The sequence below is a fragment of the Amyelois transitella genome, chromosome 23, assembly GCF_032362555.1.
Source record: "Amyelois transitella isolate CPQ chromosome 23, ilAmyTran1.1, whole genome shotgun sequence".
Taxonomy (NCBI): Eukaryota; Metazoa; Arthropoda; class Insecta; order Lepidoptera; family Pyralidae; genus Amyelois; species Amyelois transitella.
This window is the reverse complement of record NC_083526.1, coordinates 5,625,784-5,645,616: the sequence shown is the minus strand read 5'-3', so window position 1 is coordinate 5,645,616 and position 19,833 is coordinate 5,625,784. Positions and strand designations below refer to the sequence as shown.

The 19,833-nt window shown below is 36.4% G+C and overlaps 1 protein-coding gene across 4 annotated transcripts; it reads right to left on the bottom strand.

Annotated features, from left to right (window-relative positions):
- Positions 1-207: 207 nt before the first annotated feature.
- On the bottom strand, positions 208-18,113 carry LOC106130750 (E3 ubiquitin-protein transferase MAEA). Of its 4 annotated transcripts, none has more exons than XM_013329672.2 (10): positions 17,989-18,113; positions 17,692-17,798; positions 16,896-17,051; positions 13,019-13,162; positions 9,363-9,492; positions 8,736-8,872; positions 8,088-8,226; positions 6,199-6,349; positions 2,844-3,033; positions 208-2,076 (listed from the first exon to the last, which is right to left on the bottom strand). In XM_013329672.2, the coding sequence occupies exons 2-10, from the start codon at positions 17,728-17,730 to the stop codon at positions 1,981-1,983; spliced, it is 1,182 nt and encodes a 393-aa protein (XP_013185126.1). In that variant the 5' UTR covers positions 17,731-17,798; positions 17,989-18,113; the 3' UTR covers positions 208-1,980. The 4 variants fall into 4 exon arrangements, with proteins under 4 accessions (XP_013185126.1, XP_013185125.1, XP_060806914.1 ...); XM_013329671.2 differs by having other exon boundaries at positions 17,975-18,101; XM_060950931.1 differs by having other exon boundaries at positions 17,692-17,794; positions 17,975-18,101.
- Between the last annotated feature and the right edge of the window lie 1,720 nt (positions 18,114-19,833).

Sequence of the window (19,833 nt, the reverse complement as noted above, 5' to 3'; positions counted from 1 at the left end):
TTTTAAAAATTTAATAATTAGGCCACTTAAACCCCTAGGTGGGGATATCCTAACACATTAGCAGTTTATGGTAATAATAGCTTTAGTTAATTTAGGGTTTCATTATTGGGATCGTCTTGGGTGCAGGGAACCAGGCAACATGAGAACCGGCTTGATGGTCTTCATATATAAATATAGTTTATTTGCAAGGATATAAAAACAATGAAATTACATTTTTATAACTTGCGTTTATTCTCCAAAGTAACATTATTATTTTATGATACAAAGAGTACTTATTCCAACTAACATGCAGCGTTTAAAGTATATTATGTGCGAAAAACGTAAGTATTTTCATACGAAAGATACTCAACATGATTCGATGACAATCCTGGTATTGTCGTACAAACACTTACCTAAATCACAAAACATGCAACATTCCTTAAATTTTACATTCTTTTTTTATGGCAACACCACAGCAACGATAAATTTATATGCCCAGGCTCAATTTTTTGTAATAACTTTATAAAAATATTCAAAATAATCTTTTCAAATGAGCATTGCGTTTCAATAATTTCTTTTTGTAGAAAATTTGAGAAATTAAAACTTTATTACAATAAAACTAACTTTGCAATAATAAGAAACCAACTGCACGTGTAAATGCAAATAGTATATCAATCACAATGCTTCACTGACTGAAGCCATATTCACAAAATCCAAAATTGTTTTTTTTTTTAATTCTCTTTTACACCAATTACCAGAGGATATGTCATTCGAAAAGTAATTTTTATTTTAGATTATATACAAGCTCCTGTGATATTAATTAGCCAAAGCAGGTCAAATATATTGCAATACCTCTTTCCTTCCAAGTATAAACACTTTTGCCACCATTCTAGTTTGACGTTGGAAGTTCTTCGCGATGATTGACAGTAGTTGTTTGATTGGATGTTGTGACGAGTGGCGTAGAGATGTCGCCACAGATGTAAACATGTGAAATCACCTTTGATTGATTCACTAAATGTGGCGCTCCTTTTTGTAAAGGCTCCGTTACGGCATCCCAGGTACGGTAGTGGCGAAAAATAGTTTTTGCATGCGTTAGCTTATGTAAGGCAACACTGTTCCTAGAAAATAGCCGAGTCCACAAAGTCACCAACCAAAAAGGCAATTACGGATCAGAATCCACACGGCTTGACTATAAAACTTCGCATAACATTTTTTCTCATAATTTCGCAATCATATAAAAAACTTTATGCGAAATGATGATTATGCTAAAACACGTTATGCAGTCTTCATATTATGCCATTCATATTTTTGGTGCCCAATATGGACCATTTGTCGGAGGCTATTCAGAAACATTTATAAGGAAAGGTAAAAAAAAGCATTTAAACAGATAATAGAAGAATATTATATACCATATAAATAGTTCGTAATAAATAAAATATTGTTTCAATTCGCAAATATTCAGTATATATACCAGTGTTGCCGCAATTCCGCACAATATTGCCCTGGTGTATAGGAGCCTTTATAGCGGGTACTTTCAATGTTTACCCTGGCGGGTTCCAATCAAAGGCTTGTGTCCCAAGGAGAATTCTATAATCTTCGCGGTGTTCTCAAAGACTTCTTGTCTGTTTTTGAATAATTAGTTACTTGTTGTTGTGTGCAAATTATTATTTTTTTAATATTATTTACATCTGACAAAAACCCATCTTATATTTCATGGAAATTTTTAAACTGTTTAAACCTTCTCTCTGACGATCTCTTTACAATCAATTTGGCATGAACGTAAACTAGTCGATGGCTTACAAATAGTCAGCGCAATTTAAAATGCCTTATAAAAAAATTTAAAATGACAAATGCTCCAGTCACGCCATATTTTTGTTCTTAATTTTATATACTGAATATCTTACTATCAAAAATATACCATGAAAGGAACATTGTTCTTAACGGTTAAAAAAGCATAGTTATGTCAACATCAAGTATATACAAGTATACAATATATTTAGTTCACATAACGTAGACTTTCTCGACGCTTTTCATAGAGAACACCTCCTTTGTCTTCGGACACACGATGGATCCAAGTTTCACCATTTCCTTGATTGCCTGCGGGGAATAAAAGAGTATTATCACTAGCTTTAGCTCGCGGATCTTATCGCGTGAAAATAACCCTATGTACCTTCTCCGTATTCTACACTATATGTAATGTAACATTTCATGGAGATCGGTTCAGTAGTTTGACGTGAACGACAGACAAACAAACAGACTTTTATATTTATAATAATTTATATAGATAGCTTCACTGCTTATACTGGTACTAGAAAACCTCGACTCGACCGCGTCTGAAATCCATTGTTTTACAAAGTGACAATATATTCACCTTTTCCCCGTAGGCCTAATTATGAGCGAGCGAGCGCATTGATTAAGATAATAGCTCCCAAAGTGACTTATAGACAATATATTCACCTGTTTGGTTTCCTTCCACCCAAAGGTTGACTGGAAGAGATTGCTTAAGCGATAAGTCCGCGTTTGTACCATCTATATCTGCTTTGTGTTGTTTTTTATATTTTACTCTTATGGTGCAAAGAGTTTTATCTATCTATCTATCTTTTCCCCGTAGACCTGATTTTAATCAAGCGAGCGCGTTCAATCATCTAACTATTCTCAAAATGACTTATAAATTCACAATATATTCACCTTTTCACCGTAGGCTTAATTATGAGCGAGCGAGCGCATTGTCTAAGATAATAGTTCCCAAAGTGGCTTATACACAATATATTCACCTTTTCCCCGTAGACCTGATTTTAATCAAGCGAGCGCGTTCATCAACCTAACTATTCTGAAAATGACATATAAATTCACAATACATTCACCTTTTCCCCGTACACTTGTCCATTAGGCAGCATCATCGGCTGATTGTGCTCGTTGAGCGGCTCGTTCGTGATGCGGCACACCAGCCGCGAGTGGCTGCAGTGAGCGTGCGGCAGCGAGCGAGCGAGCGCGTTGAGCGGCGGCTGGCAAGCGGGACACGCGGACACTTTGGTGCTCTCCGAGTAGCACTGATTGCGAGCCGGTTAAGGACATCCGCTCGATATGTCAGTTAAATTTTAATTATTAAGAAGGAAGACCTAGACGAACATATCTTGATCAAATTAAGGACGTCCTGGTAAAGGGTCAGGTCAAAAGTACGCGAAACCGCCGAGCTTGCATGAAGAGAGTTATGAATGTGGATGAAGCAAAGGAAGTATGCAGGGATCGTGGCAAGTGGAAAGAGGTAGTCTCTGCCTACCCCTCCAGGAAAGAGGCGTGATTTTATGTATGTATGTATTTTAATTATATAGGAAGTTGGGACATACGGTGAGGATTTAAATGATCATTTATGTGCGTGGGAAGCGGATGGATGAAAGACGAAGATGTGACTAAAATTTACATCATGTGTGAAGGTTAGATTGAAGTGAGTAAACATGCGTAGGACGTTGGAAGAAAGATGGCGGTTAATGGTGTCCGCAACAGAAATGGTTGGAATTATTACATGTATTTTAAGGCTTTTAAGGATATAAGAAGTGAATATAATTTACATTACGGGGATGGGTTAGTTTGAAGTGACAAAAATTTACATTAGGTATGTGGGAAGTTAATTAAGAGAATAGAGAAGAAGGTTAGAATATACATGTAATTTGTTGTGTACAAGAAGATACATGGGTGTTGGATGTTGTTGGATGAAAGATGCACGGATAGATATCCGCAACTGACTTATATTAAAATTTGAAGACTTTTTCTTTTACATGTATAGTAAAATTAATATAAAGATCTTTGGAAGATGCTTTATGGACTTTTAACGGCTGTTATCGCGATTTGCCGCTATTGTGATGAGGAATATCTATAAGATGGACAGTGGTTATTACAAACAAATATATATGATACGTAAAACACACACATTTTTCAAGTTATATTACCTTTTTATTCAGTTACACCTTTTACTTTTGTGATATGGTATCAAAACCGGATGAAAACGAGCAACATAAGAGATCCGTTAGATAACAAAGAATTAATAAGGAAGAGAAGAAAAAGTTTCTTTGTAAAAGAATGACAAAGATGGTATTAGTGAGAGATAAGTCATGGCTTGTGATGGGATTACAGAAGTAATAGAAGGTGGTGTATTTGAAGAGAATGAGAAAGATGGATTGATGACAGAATAAGATAAGCACAGTATAGAAGAATGTGGAGATAGCGTGCATAAAAGAAGAATAGATCTACATCTAAAACAGAAGATAGATAGGTCTAGAGAATGTTCCCTCTGCGCTGGACTGACCAAGAGATCTTTTCACGAAACTTGACAAGGCATTTGAAGAGGAATCAACTCTTTAACTTTTTCTATATCTTTGATACCTTGAAATGATAAAAAAGTGAGAAGATAAACCTTATGCATTGTCAACGTTCGTGAATAAGGGGACATATAAATACAAATACTAGAAATTAAAGAGACATATTGAGAGAAACAGTACGATGCACCTTCAAACAACATGCCTGACTACGACTACTATGAAAATCATACTACGAAGAAAGGAATAATGATTAATACTGAAAAGATTCGGATGGCTATAAAAAAGATGCTTAAATGGGAATAATTTTGTGGTTCGTCATTGAAATATAAGAGAACACATACGGAACAATTGTGGATGCAGAGGTTCATCATAGATTCATCACATCGAAAAGATTTTATATCTACCAATTTTTTTAAATACCCCATCTGTAATAGACTTTCCATATGTCTTAAGAAGTACTGTGTAAGAAGTCATATAAGTCATGTTTGAAAGGGAAACTCAGGACAGAGAAAGTATGTAATGTAATAAGTTATCGTGATCATATTGATCATTTGAAAAACAAAATGGCACGATTCTCTCAAGATTCGACCTTCGACTTTGTGTATTTCTGTCTTATTTAGGAGGCGTTTATCTGCTCAAAGAGGAATTGACTTCATGAACAGAAATTCATCATGTACTGTGAAAATAGATACTCGCGATATCATCGCGAGAAAACCTGCACATTCAGACAACTGAACTGAATGTGCAAATCATTAAGTTTCCCCTGTTAATCAGGGTCACGGAGGTCTGACAGGAGTCTCCGACCTGAACATTCAGACAACTGAATGTGCAAATCATTTAGTTTCCCCTGTTTATCAGGGTCACGGAGATCTGACAGGAGTCTCCGAGGTTTATGGTCAAAGCAGACCCTGGGTCCTTCCTTAGGGAGGGATTCTGATGCTGTGAAAAGTTAATGAGTTTTAGGTGTCATGGGAATTGCTGCAACATGCATATTAGTAAATCAGCGTCAGTTTTTCGCTTCTTAAAAATAAAGATAGGAATATCTTTATATTATTTTGAATAGCAGATGAAAATGTTGCCAGGTTAATGTTGCAAATTGGTTTTAGAAGGAAAACCAGAAAAGCGATGAATGAATTGAACAAAAGCAATGACGTGAAGATAGTAAAAAATATACGTGCATAATGACAATGCATCAAAAAAAATGCGTTTTCTACAAAACCTTGTAATTTTGCCAAATAAAGCTTAAGTATATATATATATATAAAAAGCATGACACGGATTAGTGGGCCATAAAAAAACAAACAAACACACCATGTTAGTTGCAATACGTATAAGTACCATTTGGAAGACATGCACATACAAACTTAATACTATAAATGCACCTTATTTTTATCACATTAAAGTCGACTTCGTGTAATAAAACGCAATGTAAGTTTTTCCGCCGCTTCATTTCCACTTATGTCATTAAAATTGTAAGTAGTAGATTTAAGAAATGTAAATTCTAATTTGAAAATTGAAATTTATAAAATATAAAATAGCTTTGTGGCTACTGGGAAGAAACCGATCAAATGTGATTAAAAAAAAATATTTGTTCATTAGTTTCGTTTAGGAATTTTGCGTTATTACTTATATGAAATATGTTTCTTTTGGTCTTTTGAGATCTACCGTCGCATTAAGAATCAACTATAAATCCCACCCAATCACCATTTAAGTAAAATACAAAACAATGTTAAATTTACACTTGGCCACATACTTCAACCCCAACCTCTCCTTCCTACGCCTGACATCATCCTCGACGCACGCGACCACATCCGCAATATTCATGTTAAAACTGAGCTGGTCCCTCAAACGAGCGACGTCAAGTCGCAGTATCAGATGCGGGCGACAGCTATACAAAGGATATGGCGTGTTGAGCGCGGCCAGCCCCAGCTGCAGCGCCACGGGCAGCGCGGGCAGCCGCTGCGGGTGCAGCAGGCGCGCGTGCTCGGCGCGGAACTGCCGCGTCAGCGCCGCCCAGCGCATAGGCCGCAGCAGCGAGCGGTACGGCTCCACGTCTGCGCGGGGAATTTATTTTTTATAAATTCTTCTCGCTTCTCACTTCTTAGTTAAACATTCATTCGTGTTTTTCAATGTGGACAATGCGCATTCCGTCAACGATTTAGAGCGGACGTCAAAATAAAAAAATCTTGCTTCTCACTTCTTAGTTAAACATTCATTCGTGTTTTTTAATGTGGACAATGCGCATTCCGTCCACGATTTAGAGCGGACGTCAAAATAAAAAAATCTTGCTTCTCACTTCTTAGTTAAACATTCATTCGTGTTTTTCAATGTAGACAATGTGCATTCCATTCACGATTTAGAGCGGACGTCAAAATAAAAAAATCTTGCTTCTCACTTCTTAGTTAAACATTCATTCGTGTTTTTCAATGTGGACAATGTGCATTCCATTCACGATTTAGAGCGGACGTCAAAATAAAAAAATCTTGCTTCTCACTTCTTAGTTAAACATTCATTCGTGTTTTTCAATGTAGACAATGTGCATTCCATTCACGATTTAGAGCGGACGTCAAAATAAAAAAATCTTGCTTCTCACTTCTTAGTTAAACATTCATTCGTGTTTTTCAATGTAGACAATGTGCATTCCATTCACGATTTAGAGCGGACGTCAAAATAAAAAAATCTTGCTTCTCACTTCTTAGTTAAACATTCATTCGTGTTTTTCAATGTGGACAATGTGCATTCCATTCACGATTTAGAGCGGACGTCAAAATAAAAAAATCTTGCTTCTCACTTCTTAGTTAAACATTCATTCGTGTTTTTCAATGTGGACAATGTGCATTCCGTCCACGATTTAGAGCGGACGTCGAAATAAAAAAATCTTGCTTCTCACTTCTTAGTTAAACATTCATTCCGTGTTTTTCAATGTGGACAATGCGCATTCCGTCCACGATTTAGATTTAAGAGATCTATAAATTGCCATGTGGTTCCCGGTACCAATACAAAAAAAGAATAGGACCACTCCATCTCTTTCCCATGGATGTCGTAAAAGGCGACTAAGGGATAGGCTTACAAACTTGAGATTCTTTTTTAGGCGGTGGGCTAGCAACCTGTCACTTTTTGAATCTCACATATTGGGCTGTCTCGTATCGTGTCTATTCCAACCAGTCATGGTGGAAATCTTTTATCTTTCTTCTTTTTAGAAATAGATTTAGGTACATACATACATACAAAAAACCACGCCATTTTCCCGGAGGGGTAGGCAGAGACTACACCTTTCCACTCGCCACGATCTCTGCATATTTCCTTCGCTTCATCCACATTCGTAACTCTCTTCATAAAAGCTCGGCGGTTTCGGGTGTGATGGATTTATTTTAAACTAGCTGTCCCGGCAAACAGTTTTGCCATATAAATAATGTTTAAGTTATTTCTAGTTAAAAAATAGATGTTGGCCGATTCTCAGACCTACTCAATATGTACGGGTAGTAAGGGAACGAACATTGTGACACGAGAATTTTATATAAAGATGTATCCAACCAATAAAAGTTATAAAATTGAAAGTTTTCTTTTAGGCGATGGACTAGCAACCTGACTGTGAGAAACTCAGTTCCAACCTTGATTGACTCTTACAATCTTCAATGTCTTTTCTTCACTGCCCAACCATCATGGAAGCTTGCACTAAACGAACATGTTCGCCTATACCCTTAGTCGCCTCTAACGACACCCCACATGGTGTGGCACTATTCCAAAAGTGCCGTTAACCACACGGCATGAGACAAGTGATGAATATCTCACCGGTATCCTTTGGGAAAGCGAGCATGCCCATACAATGCTGAATGTCCTGTAATTGTCCCTCTTCGTAGGTGGAGAAATGTTTCTTTGCGTAGCGGACCGCCTCCAGCCGCTTGTCGGCGCGGACGAGTTCTATAAACTCCTGGGAATTATTAAAAATATGTACATACAATATATTAAATCGGTTAGGTGATATTAAATCAGCTGAATGTGGACTAAGGGATAAGCTTATAAACTTGGGATTCTTCTTTTAGGCGATGGGCTAGCAACCTGTCACTATTTGAATCTCAATTCCATCATAAAGCCAAACAGCTGAACGTGGCCTATCAGTCTTTTCAAGACTGTTGGCTCTGTCTACCCCGCAAGGGATATAGACGTGATTATATGTATGTATGTATGTACACTTGAACTCCATGGTGCAGTTGAGTTTGCGCAGTTTGGACTTGTTGTCCGCACACCATTGCAGGCAGCCCATCAGTTTTTTCATAACTGTTGGCTCTGTCTACCCCGCAAGGGATATAGACGTGTAGTATAGTTAAAGAAAAAATAATAAGCGATAGAAGTATGCAGAGATCGTGGCAAGTGGAAAGAGGTAGTCTCTGCCTACCCCTCCGGGAAAGAGACGTGATTTTATATATGTACGTATGTTACCTGTATCCTACACTTGAACTCCATGGTGGAGTTGAGTTTGCGCAGTTTGGACTTGTTATCAGCGCACCATTGCAGACACCGAGCCGTGCGTTGCTGCAACAATTCCGCTTCAACCTCGGCCGCCGCGGAGTATATGTCTGTAAAAAAAAATTGAATAATCAAGTTAATTGAGGGATATGCATAGCGATTCCAGAAACGAATTTAAAAAAGAAGAAGATAGGCTTATATATTTGGGATTCTTCTTTTAGGCGATAGGTTAGCAACCTGTCATTATTTGAATCTCAATTATATCATCAAGTCAAAAAGAAAGGTAATTACACAAAGTGGAGTCACTCGTAACCTCCTTGACCCCGTTTTGACAATTATTAAGCGATATGAAGTATCCTATAATAATGAATAAAAATTTTGAATTTGAAATTTGAATTTGTTAGTCCAACTTGGATCATGGTTGATGTACTAGAAGAAAGTTGTACCGGGAACCACAAGGTACAGTCCACTCTATGCATCTAGTATATGTGGTTGATAGAACTCTGTGACGTTGTTATACAGGTGAATTTGCACTGAATTTGTGTATATTGATGTGTGACTGTACAAAAGTACAGAGACAAAAAGCAAAAAAAAACTCACCAACATTTGTGAGATCCCTCAACGCCCTGGCGTCTGCCAACTTATTGGCTGATTCGTAATACCCATTCCTCAGGAAATAGTCCACTAGCATGCGGTCTAAACGGGTTCTACGCCATTGGTTGATAGCCGTCTGAAAATAAAATTTTAAATTTCAAAACGTTTTCTATATTATGGCTTCCACCGGACTTTCGGTGATTCTGCCAATGTTATGGTTTGAAGAGACACGAAGTTACAAAATTGGACGGTATACAATCTGAAAGGAGAAGGTTAACAAATGTACAAACACAAAAAGGCAAACACAACAAGTAGGTATTGTTAGTAAAAGAGAAGACAAGTTAATGATTATAATGTGCAGTGAGTGTGTAAGGTATAAAAGTTATGCAAAACAAGGGACATACCTAATAAGAGATTTCGGAAGATAAAAAAAAAACAAAATAATAAATAAGTTTGTAATGGGAACTATAGTTTTAGGTTATTTTTAGTTTCAAAATGTTTGCAAAGTTTCTTTTTAAAACTGTTAATGAATTGCAATTTCGATCTCAAAAAATGGATGACGGAGACCAAGATATTGCCTACAGCCAAATTTATTCTAATTTTGCATTATCTTTTTCATTATTAATGTGTTCTTTGTATTTTGTGCGAAATAAACAATTTTTCTTTTCTTTTTTATTTTAACTGGCTTCCATGACATGCATCTCTATTTTAATACATACATGCATACATAAAATCACGCCTCTTTCCCGGAGGGGTAGGCAGAGACTACCTCATTCCACTTGCCACGATCTGCATACTTCCTTCGCTTCATCCACATTCATAACTCTCGTCATGCAAGCTTCTTCTCTATTTTAATATTTTCGGGAAACATACTTTACCTTTTATATTCAGCTTAGTGCACCCTATCCATCGTATGCATATAGAATTTTACTACATTCAGACTACACATTAGTACAATTATTAAATTTCATTCAAATCGGTATACTTAGTATTCTTTTGCATGAGATACCTACTTACAATATTTCGCATTTATAGAACGTAATAGTAAGAAATTATCGTTAGTCGGAAACTAACTAACTGGACTTTTAGTTACAAGCGGGCGAAACCCTAGTTACAATAAGACGGCAACAGGTCATAAAAAAAATAGACACGTTCCTTTCAGATACATAGGTTGACTGGAAGAAATCCCTTCTAGGGATAAGTCCGCCGTGCGCTTACTGTTTTTGTCATACTATGTACTTCAGTAAATTTGTTATGTACAATAAAGTATTAAACAAAATAAAAAAACTAAAAAACTACGCTTTTATTGCTAATCAAACTAAAAAATAGAAAATAAAAATTAATGACAAAGGAATTCAGTAGTAGCAAGTCGAACAATCAGTTATAGTCAGTTGTAGTAGTAATTACCTCGGATTAAAATTATAACAAAATTAAATTTATAAACAAAACAATTTAAATCAGAGTAAAAAGCGTGGGGTGCCTGATGTAGTAAATATTAAAATCATTCTATTAGCATATATTTATGACAAGAGAGTTATGAAAATGAAGTAAAATGCACCCCACGCTTTTTACTCTGATTTAAATTGTTTTGTTTATAAATTTAATTTTGTTATAATTTTAATCCGAGGTAATTACTACTACAACTGACTATAACTGATTGTTCGACTTGCTACTACTGAATTCCTTTGTCATTAATTTTTATTTTCTATTTTTTAGTTTGATTAGCAATAAAAGCGTAGTTTTTTAGTTTTTTTAAACTATTATTTATTTTCTATTTTTTAGTTCGATTTGCAATAAAACGGGTAGTTTTTTAGTTTTTTTATACAATTATTTTTTGGAAGTTAACACTTCTGGTATAACTATCTTACTAGAAAAGACTTTCGCAACCATGCGCCCATCGCCGGAGGTTTTCACAACTAACTTTCTTAAAGTTATATGTGGCCTGATTGGATTAAATCTCATAATATTCTCATCATCATGATTCTTTTTAAGGCGATGGGCTTGCAACCTGTCACTATTTGAATCTCAATTCTATCTTAAAGCCAAATAGCTGAACGTGGCCTATCAGTCTTTACAAGACTGTTGGCTCTGTCTACCCCGCAAGGGATATAGACGTGATTATATGTATGTATGATGATTGTTAAACCCAGTTGAAAAGAATTTTATAGTGATAAATCACTGTTAATAATATTTTTGACTATCCAGCAAACGTAATAATTTTCGATTGTGGCCTTGCCAGGAATCAAACCACAAGATTAAGAGGCAGATTGATACAGGAACAAAAATATTTCAAACATACCTCCACTGCCTTTACAACCAGGAACGCAACAAAGTTTATCTGAAGACATCGTGGCACTTTTGTTGTAAAATCTGTCTTTCACAAAAACAAACACAAACTTGGGACTCCTATCTCAAATAATAAGGTACTTTTTACAGGAGTCCTATCTCAAAATATCTGCACAACACAGTAAACACAGTCAGAGTCCAATCTCAGATGATAAAATCACACGAATATCCGGAAGAACAAAGCTCGACTCAACGGAAGATTCCAAACTCCAAATAACGACAAGTTATCAGCACAAAACAAAGTGCAAATAGGTAAATACACAGGCACCGGTAAAAAACAACAGAAAGAAAGTTTAGAGGTGTTCGAATCGAATTCAATCAAAACTTACTGCAAAACTTATTTGACATAAAAAACTGTCACTCATTTTCCAAGTATTACAGTGTTGCTACTATAAATAGGCAAAAGATACCTAATGTTAATTCAAGAATTGCATTAATATGTTAAATACGTATTAAATATCGCAAAGTTCTGTAGGTAGTAACTTTATTCTTGTATTTTTGTAAATTTAGTTGTTCAATTTTCATTTATTACTTTTGTTTTATTACTTATATATTTTTTATCGTTTTAAAATATTCTACTAATTCTACTATGGTTTCTAATGGTAATTCTAAATGGAGCAATGCTATGAAATAAAGAAGCCTCAGGTTAATAGTAACATTATATGGAAATATATTACATCTCTTTTTGACTCATTATACGTCAGAACTTCTTGGTTTCTTGTATGGAGATTACTGGCACTGGTGCTATCTCTGTCTCTCTTACTCTCATACGAAGGATCTAAAAATGAATTTATTAATCCTGGCAGTTTTAATAAGGATAATGAGAAACTCTTATCAAAATATTGCATTGTCATCGGTCCTTGATACGTGTGCAAAGTTCCAAGTTGATCAGACGTTTAGAAATCAGTGAAAATTAAGCTCAAAGATTCCGTTACATACATACATACATACATACATACATACATACATACATACATACATACAACCCAAGCTAATAAAAGCGTAGTAAAAAGAAATGAAACATACATACATACATATGGTCACGTCTATATCCCTTGCGGGGTAGACAGAGCCAACAGTCTTGAAAAGGCTGAATGGCCACATTCAGCTATTTGGCTTTATGATAGAATTGAGATTCAAATAGTGACAGGTTGCTAGCCCATCGCCTAAAAAAGAATCCCAAGTTTGTTAGCCTATCCCTTAGTCGCCTTTACGACATCCATGGGAAAGAGATGGAGTGGTCCTATTCTTTTTTGTATTGGTGCCGGGAACCACACGGCACTGAGAAATGAAACATAAAAATTAAATCCACATACCCTGGACTGAGGCGTGCATGATTCAGTCAAAACTCCAGCGTGCTCCTTCAAGTGCTCCAGCCGCTTCTTGCACACCATGGCCGCTTGCAACTCCTCGTTTATGGCTTCGGAGGCTTTGCGTTTCATGGTCGTCAGCCGCTCCACCTGCGTCAATCAAAGGTCATCAAATAACCTAAACCTGATGAGTACATTGAAAGAAATTTAACTGTTAATCTATACACATTAATATACATATCTATACATACATACATACATACATAAAATCACGCCTCTTTCCCGGAGGGGTAGGCAGAGACTACCTCTTTCCACTTGCCACGATCTCTGCATACTTCTTGCGCTTCGTCCACATTCATAACTCTCTTCATACAAGCTCGGCGGTTTCGGGTACTTTTGACCTGACCCTTTACCAGGACGTCCTTAATTTGATCAAGATACGTTCGTCTAGGTCTTCCCACTCCGACCTTTCCCTCCACACTCTCCTTGTATATCTGCTTAGTCAACCTGCTTTCATTCATCCTCTCCACATGACCGAACCATCTTAACATACCCTTTTCTATTCCTGTAACTACATCTTCTTTCACATCACAACATTCCCTTATCACGCTGTTCCTTATCCTGTCACTCAATTTCACACCCATCATACTCCTTAACGCTCTCATTTCCACTGCATTTATTCTGCTTTCATGCTTCTTTTGCCATACCCAACTTTCACTCCCATACATTAATGTCGGGACCAACACGCCCCTGTGCACAGCCAGTCGAGCCTTTTTGAGATAGTTTCTGACTGCTCATAAAGGCATGCAAAGCTCCATTCACCATGTTCCCCGCGTTCACTCTCCTTTCAATATCACTATCATACTTGCCATCTGATGTAAACTTTGATCCTAGATATACAAACTCTTTCACTTGCTCCACTTTTTCTCCTCCAATCAAAATATTACATGCTGTCATTTCTTTCTCCATTTCAAAAACCAGTGTTTTAGTTTTACTTACGTTCACTTTCATTCCTTTCTCTTTTAAAGCTTCATGCATACAGTTTACCATCTCCTGTAACTCCTCCTCTGATGACGCCAGTATAACCTGATCGTCGGCATAGAGCAGACATTTGACGAGTAACTCATTCATCCTTAATCCACTTTTAGACTCTTTCAAATCTGTCAAACAGCTATCCATAAATAGGTTGAACAGCCACGGTGACGCAACACATCCTTGCCTAACGCCTTTCTCAATCTTAAACCACTCAGTGTGCGCTCCGTTTATCCTGACACAAGCACTCGAATCCTCATATAAGGATTTCAGTGCTCGTATTAAGAGACTGCTCACCCCATGCATAGAAAGTGCTGACCACAATTCATTCCTCTCAACTCTGTCATAGGCCTTTTCCAGATCTACGAATGTGCAATAGACTTTTTGACTCTTGGCCAAAAACTTTTCGGCTATGCACCGCAAGGAAAAGACCTGATCAGTACATCCCATTCCCTTTCGAAATCCCGCTTGAGCATCCCATATTTTGTCATCAGTTTCATTCCTGACTCTATTAATCAATACCTTAGCATACAATTTGCCGACGACGCTAAGCAGGCTTATACCACGATAATTTTTGCAGTCCAGCTGTGACCCTTTTCCTTTGTAAAGTGGCACGATAACAGCCTTACACCAATCTTTTGGTACTCGGCCGCTTCTCCAACACAAATTGAAAAGGCAGTACAACTGACTAGCTACTACGCCTTTTCCTGCTTTAAGCATCTCGACCGACACTCTATCACACCCAGCAGCCTTTCCCGCTTTCATACTCTTAAGTGCTTCCACAATTTCGAACATTTCAATTTCGCCTTCCATCTCATTCTCTTTTTCTTCGCTATAGCAGAAATCTTTCTTATTTCCTTCCTTTTTTTCAAATAAACTTTCAAAATAGTCCTTCCATATCTTTAGTACACATTCTTCTCCTTTCACAACGCTACCATCCTGGCATCTGATCCTAGTCAGCTCTCTGGTTATAGTATTTCCTCGGGCTGACCTTACGGATTTCCAGAATACTTTCAGATTTGACTGAAAGTCTTCTGATAGCCTTTTATCAAAATCCTCTTTATACTCTTCTTTCTTTCTAATCACAGCTTTCTTAACCAAATCTTTCATTTTCTTATATTCCTTACGTGCTTCATTCACATCTTCATCAATAACCTCTTGCATTCTTAAGTTAGCTTTTGCTGCTAACAAATCCAGCCATGCTTTCTTCTTTAATCGCACAAGTTCTTGCACATCTTTACTCATCCACGCATTTTTGTGATTTTTTCCTTTCCTTCTTCTACTTACACCACACACTTCAACAGCTACTTTCACAATTCTTTCTTTAAATTCCTTCCATCCATCTTCAATATCGCTCATTTCCTCTAAATCTTCAAATTCATCCTTCAGTCTATTAATATACTTCTTACCTACATCCATATCTTGCAAATTTTCTACTTTTACTCTTTCCAAAGCGCTGGTTTGCTCCCTTACCCTGTGCCGCCAGCGATTGAAGATACCCCTTATCCGGGATATCACCAGTAAATGGTCCGAGTCAATGCCAGCACCGCGATATGCACGGGTATCCAGCACTTTGTTCTTCAATCTTTCATCTACAATCACAAAGTCTATCATACTTTTTAAAATACCTTCCACTCTTGTGTAGGTGTGGATCTCTTTATGTTGAAACATTGAGTTCGACACAAAAAGATCCCACTCTAGACAAATTTCTAATACACTTCTTCCATTATCATTCACCTTTTCGTCACCAAACGCACCAAGCACCTTTTCATATCCATCACGCTTTACACCCACCCATCCATTAAAATCACCTAACATAATAATCTTCTCATACATATCTATATATAAAAGAAAGTAATTTATTGACAAACTAACTGGTTGACAGACATAACAAAGCGCAATCCAAACCCCTGTGCCTATGGATATGAAATTTGGCTTGTTGGTTCTTTGTGAAGTCTAAATGTGCACTATGCAAAATTACAGGCTATTTAGTATAGACACATAATTATTCTGTTTTTTTTACTTTCCATTTCAAAAACTACATTGTTGTCAGATGGTTGAATGGATTGACTAATTTACATAAAGAGATCCATATATTATTGCAAAATACCTTTTATACTACTTACAATGAGTTGAAATGAACACAAAGAATAACAATTAACCAAGCCTGTTGCTATGGTGTTTACTTTATATGCATACTAGCTTTTACCCGCGGCTTTGCCCGCGCTAATATAACGCCACCTATAATAGAATACAGGTTTTTTTTTTACAAATCCCACAAGAATATATTACTAATAATTTATAGCAATTTCAAGCAAAATTAAAATATCAGATATGATAATGAATCACTTTTGCTATTAACCATATTTTATTATAAGAATGTATTCCTCACTGCATGCTGTAGGTATGTGCCGTGTGGATCCAGGCATTTTAGAAAAAAGACCACTACATATTTTTCTTACATACGTCATAGAAGACTACTAATGGGAAGGCAATAAACTTGAGATTAATCTTGTAGAATTCTACTTTCAGGCAGTGGACTAGCACCCTGCCACTCCTTGAATTTCAATTCTATCTTGTGCCAAAAAGCTAACACAACCTTTCAGTCTTTTCAAGAGTTGGAGCTAGTGGCTTTGTCTACCTCATAAGGGATTTATATGTAATTATATGTATGTACATATGTATTTTTAAACAAAAACACATATTAAAATTATTTACCATTATTACCTAAAGGAATGGACTTTAGACTCGACCCTTCTACAAAATAGACCCCTGGACTTTAGACTTGACCCTTCTACGAAATAGACCTCTGGGTCTAGGAAGCAATATAATAATGATGACAATTACTTACCATACCACCCAGTAGTGTATCAATCTCTCCGGTTGTCACCGGCTGCTTCCTACTGGCTGTGTCTAATTCACACCCGGCACTCGCTACCTGCCGAGCTTCAAGGTCCAACACCCTCTGAGCATTGCGGTAACGCTTGTTGAATACCTCATACGGCACCTGCAAAAATTTGCTTAGTCAACTATTCTCTGTATGTGCATACATATAACGACATCTTTAATCAGTCTTTTCAATACTCCTGGGTCTGTCTATCCCATAAAGAATAAAGATGTGATCATATGAATGTATGAAGGTTTGTTATCAGAGATAAGGACAGATAGGTTATTTATTGCTTAGAAGACTCTTCAAAAGTCTTTCCCGTTTTTGACCTCTTATTGGTATGGTAAATACATATATATCTACATATTGTGTCATATGGTGCAATTGAAAAAAGGCAACTAAGGGAATAGGTGCACAATCATCTAGTGCAAGCTTCTATTCTGGGCCCTACCAGTGAAGAAAAAACATAGTATGTACTGGTTCTCTTCCCGTACAGATACATATAATTTACGATGGTATAATTTCACAGTAAATTCGCTGAAATTTAAAAATCTGTTGCATAGTTTTTCGATAACATACGATCGCGATGGTGGTGGTGGATTAAGTATAATATTACGGAGTGTCAAATGAAACAGATATAGGTATGTTACACCAGGAATTTTAAAATGTAATTTTTGCGTATGAAAAGAAATTCAGTAATGGCTAACAATTGTCAGGTTTCAAAGTTTGAAAATAATTTCGGGTTGCGAATCTATCTCACCTTCAAAGTAGCGTGTTCCAGGGACTTCAACTCGTTCATAATGCCAACGGTAATCGTTTTCGCGAAATGGTAGCTCAAATATCCACACGACCTCCAAAAATGTCTACCTGAGCAAAAAGATCGAATGAAAACAAAACCCAGCTGATTGATTGAGGCATGTATGTAGTTGAAACGTAATTCCAATGTGTTGAATAAAATAAAGCATTTTAAATATTTCAGCAATTAGAACTTGAAGTTTTTTTAAAATCATTCCATGCTAAATACATATAAACCAAAATTTTACCCGTACAACCCTACCTAAACTCACAACACAAAAATCAGCGCAAGCAAATCAAAGAACAAACAATGGACGACCGACACTGACGTGACGACCATGAGACGACAGACAAGACAACCAGAGACAATCTATGCCACAGACTAGCTAGACTAGAATAGAGAAGTGAGTTTACTTTCGGGCTTAGGGATGGGTTAATCGAGTCATCGAGTGTTCACGATCGATTAAGATCAATCAATGATTGATGCAGCTAGCTCTACAGCATTGCTCCAACCAAAACCTGTGGAGAATGCGGCCGAAAAGTGTCTAGCGACAGTTTGTTAGTGTCGCCAATCTTGCGATTTAAAAAGAGTACCCTCACACACCTATCTATACTAGTTGTTTGCCGCGACCTTAGACCTCGCAAACACTTCAGATTATTACAAAAACATGAATTTTTCAAAAACTACATACCGATTTAGATGCCCCATATATAAAAAAATTGTATTGACTGTTGATGGTTCTATTTTGATGAAATTTAAAAGTGTTTGTAGGATTTCTACACACATTTTTAATTTTCATCAAAATCAGACCAACGGTTTGAAAAAGAGTTATAACTCAAGAGTGATTCGTTAATAAAACAAAATGTTGTTAAAAACAAAACCTGTCTTTGTGATTGTGTGAAAACAAAATCAAGCCCAGGAACTAGTTTGCTTTACGTACTACTGAATAATTGCACTATTGAAATAGTATTAATATACACACATAAAATAAATCCGAAGTATCAACAGTCGGACCTATTCCTTTTAGACCAATCGTATAAATTGAATGGTTTTTATAATATCTTTTTTATTTTATACTTTTTAATTATTTCTCAATTACTCATTAAGCAATGGCATATATTACACATATTACACTGTCAATAATATCACGATTCTGATATTGCGATATCGCAATTATTAAAGCAAATACTGTAAATAACATCACCATTGAAATTACTATAGCGAAGTAGGATTTACATTACATTTAGTACGGATAATACTAAAAAGGAAACTATTGCAATAATAATCGCAAGTGTTTAAAAAAAATATTGGCGTCACTGGCGTAATAAAAGGAAACGGACACAAGACTGGATTGCAAAACGAAATCAATATACCTATATACACATTAAAATTTTACTCAGGAAATGATCTTGAGCGACGACTTAGACATACTTATAGTCACGTCTATATCCCTTGCGGGATTGACAAAGCTAACAGTCTTCAGTCAGAAATGACTGAAAAGCTTAGTTGCCAGCCCAGCGCTTACAAGAAGAACCCCAAGTTTTTAGCTTATCCCTAAGCCGCCTTATACGAAAACCCTTGGAAAGAGATGAAGTGGTCGTCTTTTAAAGTGCTGGAACCACACGGCATAGAAGTAATTATTTGAGCAATCTACTCGGGAAGAAGCAGCTTTTATTAGTCTCTTTTATTATCCTCTTAGTTGCCTTTTACCGCATCTATAGGAAAAAATGTCTTACTTTTTCTAAATTTTAAAACAAAAGTATACGAAATCTTGAGAACGGGAAAATCCTATCCATATCACGATGTCGACAGTCGACACCCTTTTAAGAAAGAGATAGAGGGGCAAAGAGTGATATCAAGATATTTTTTCTTTCCCATAACAAAAAGTTCTGCTTGAGGCACAGATATATAAATAAAAAGTAATATTTTTAAATCTGTGAGTGTTTGAGGCATCCAGTACCCAATATACTTGGGCATAGAGGATTTTATCGATCAAATATGAATTAAAGTTCAAAGTATCAAAGAGTTTTGATCACGTTATAGGGAGTGAGGCTTTTTTAAAATAATAATTGAGTTGATACTCTTGGGAGGTGCCCGATTAATGAA

Bases quoted from the DNA above. Each gene is read 5' to 3' on its own strand.
- LOC106130750 (XM_013329672.2), bottom strand. From the start codon at position 17,730: ATGAACGAGTTGAAGTCCCTGGAACACGCTACTTTGAAG. The intron at 17,052-17,691 runs GTGAGATAGATT...AAATTTTTGCAG, and splicing joins TGGAACACGCTACTTTGAAG to GTGCCGTATGAGGTATTCAA. The intron at 2,077-2,843 runs GTGAATGTATTG...TATTCCCCGCAG, and splicing joins GACAAGTGTACGGGGAAAAG to GCAATCAAGGAAATGGTGAA.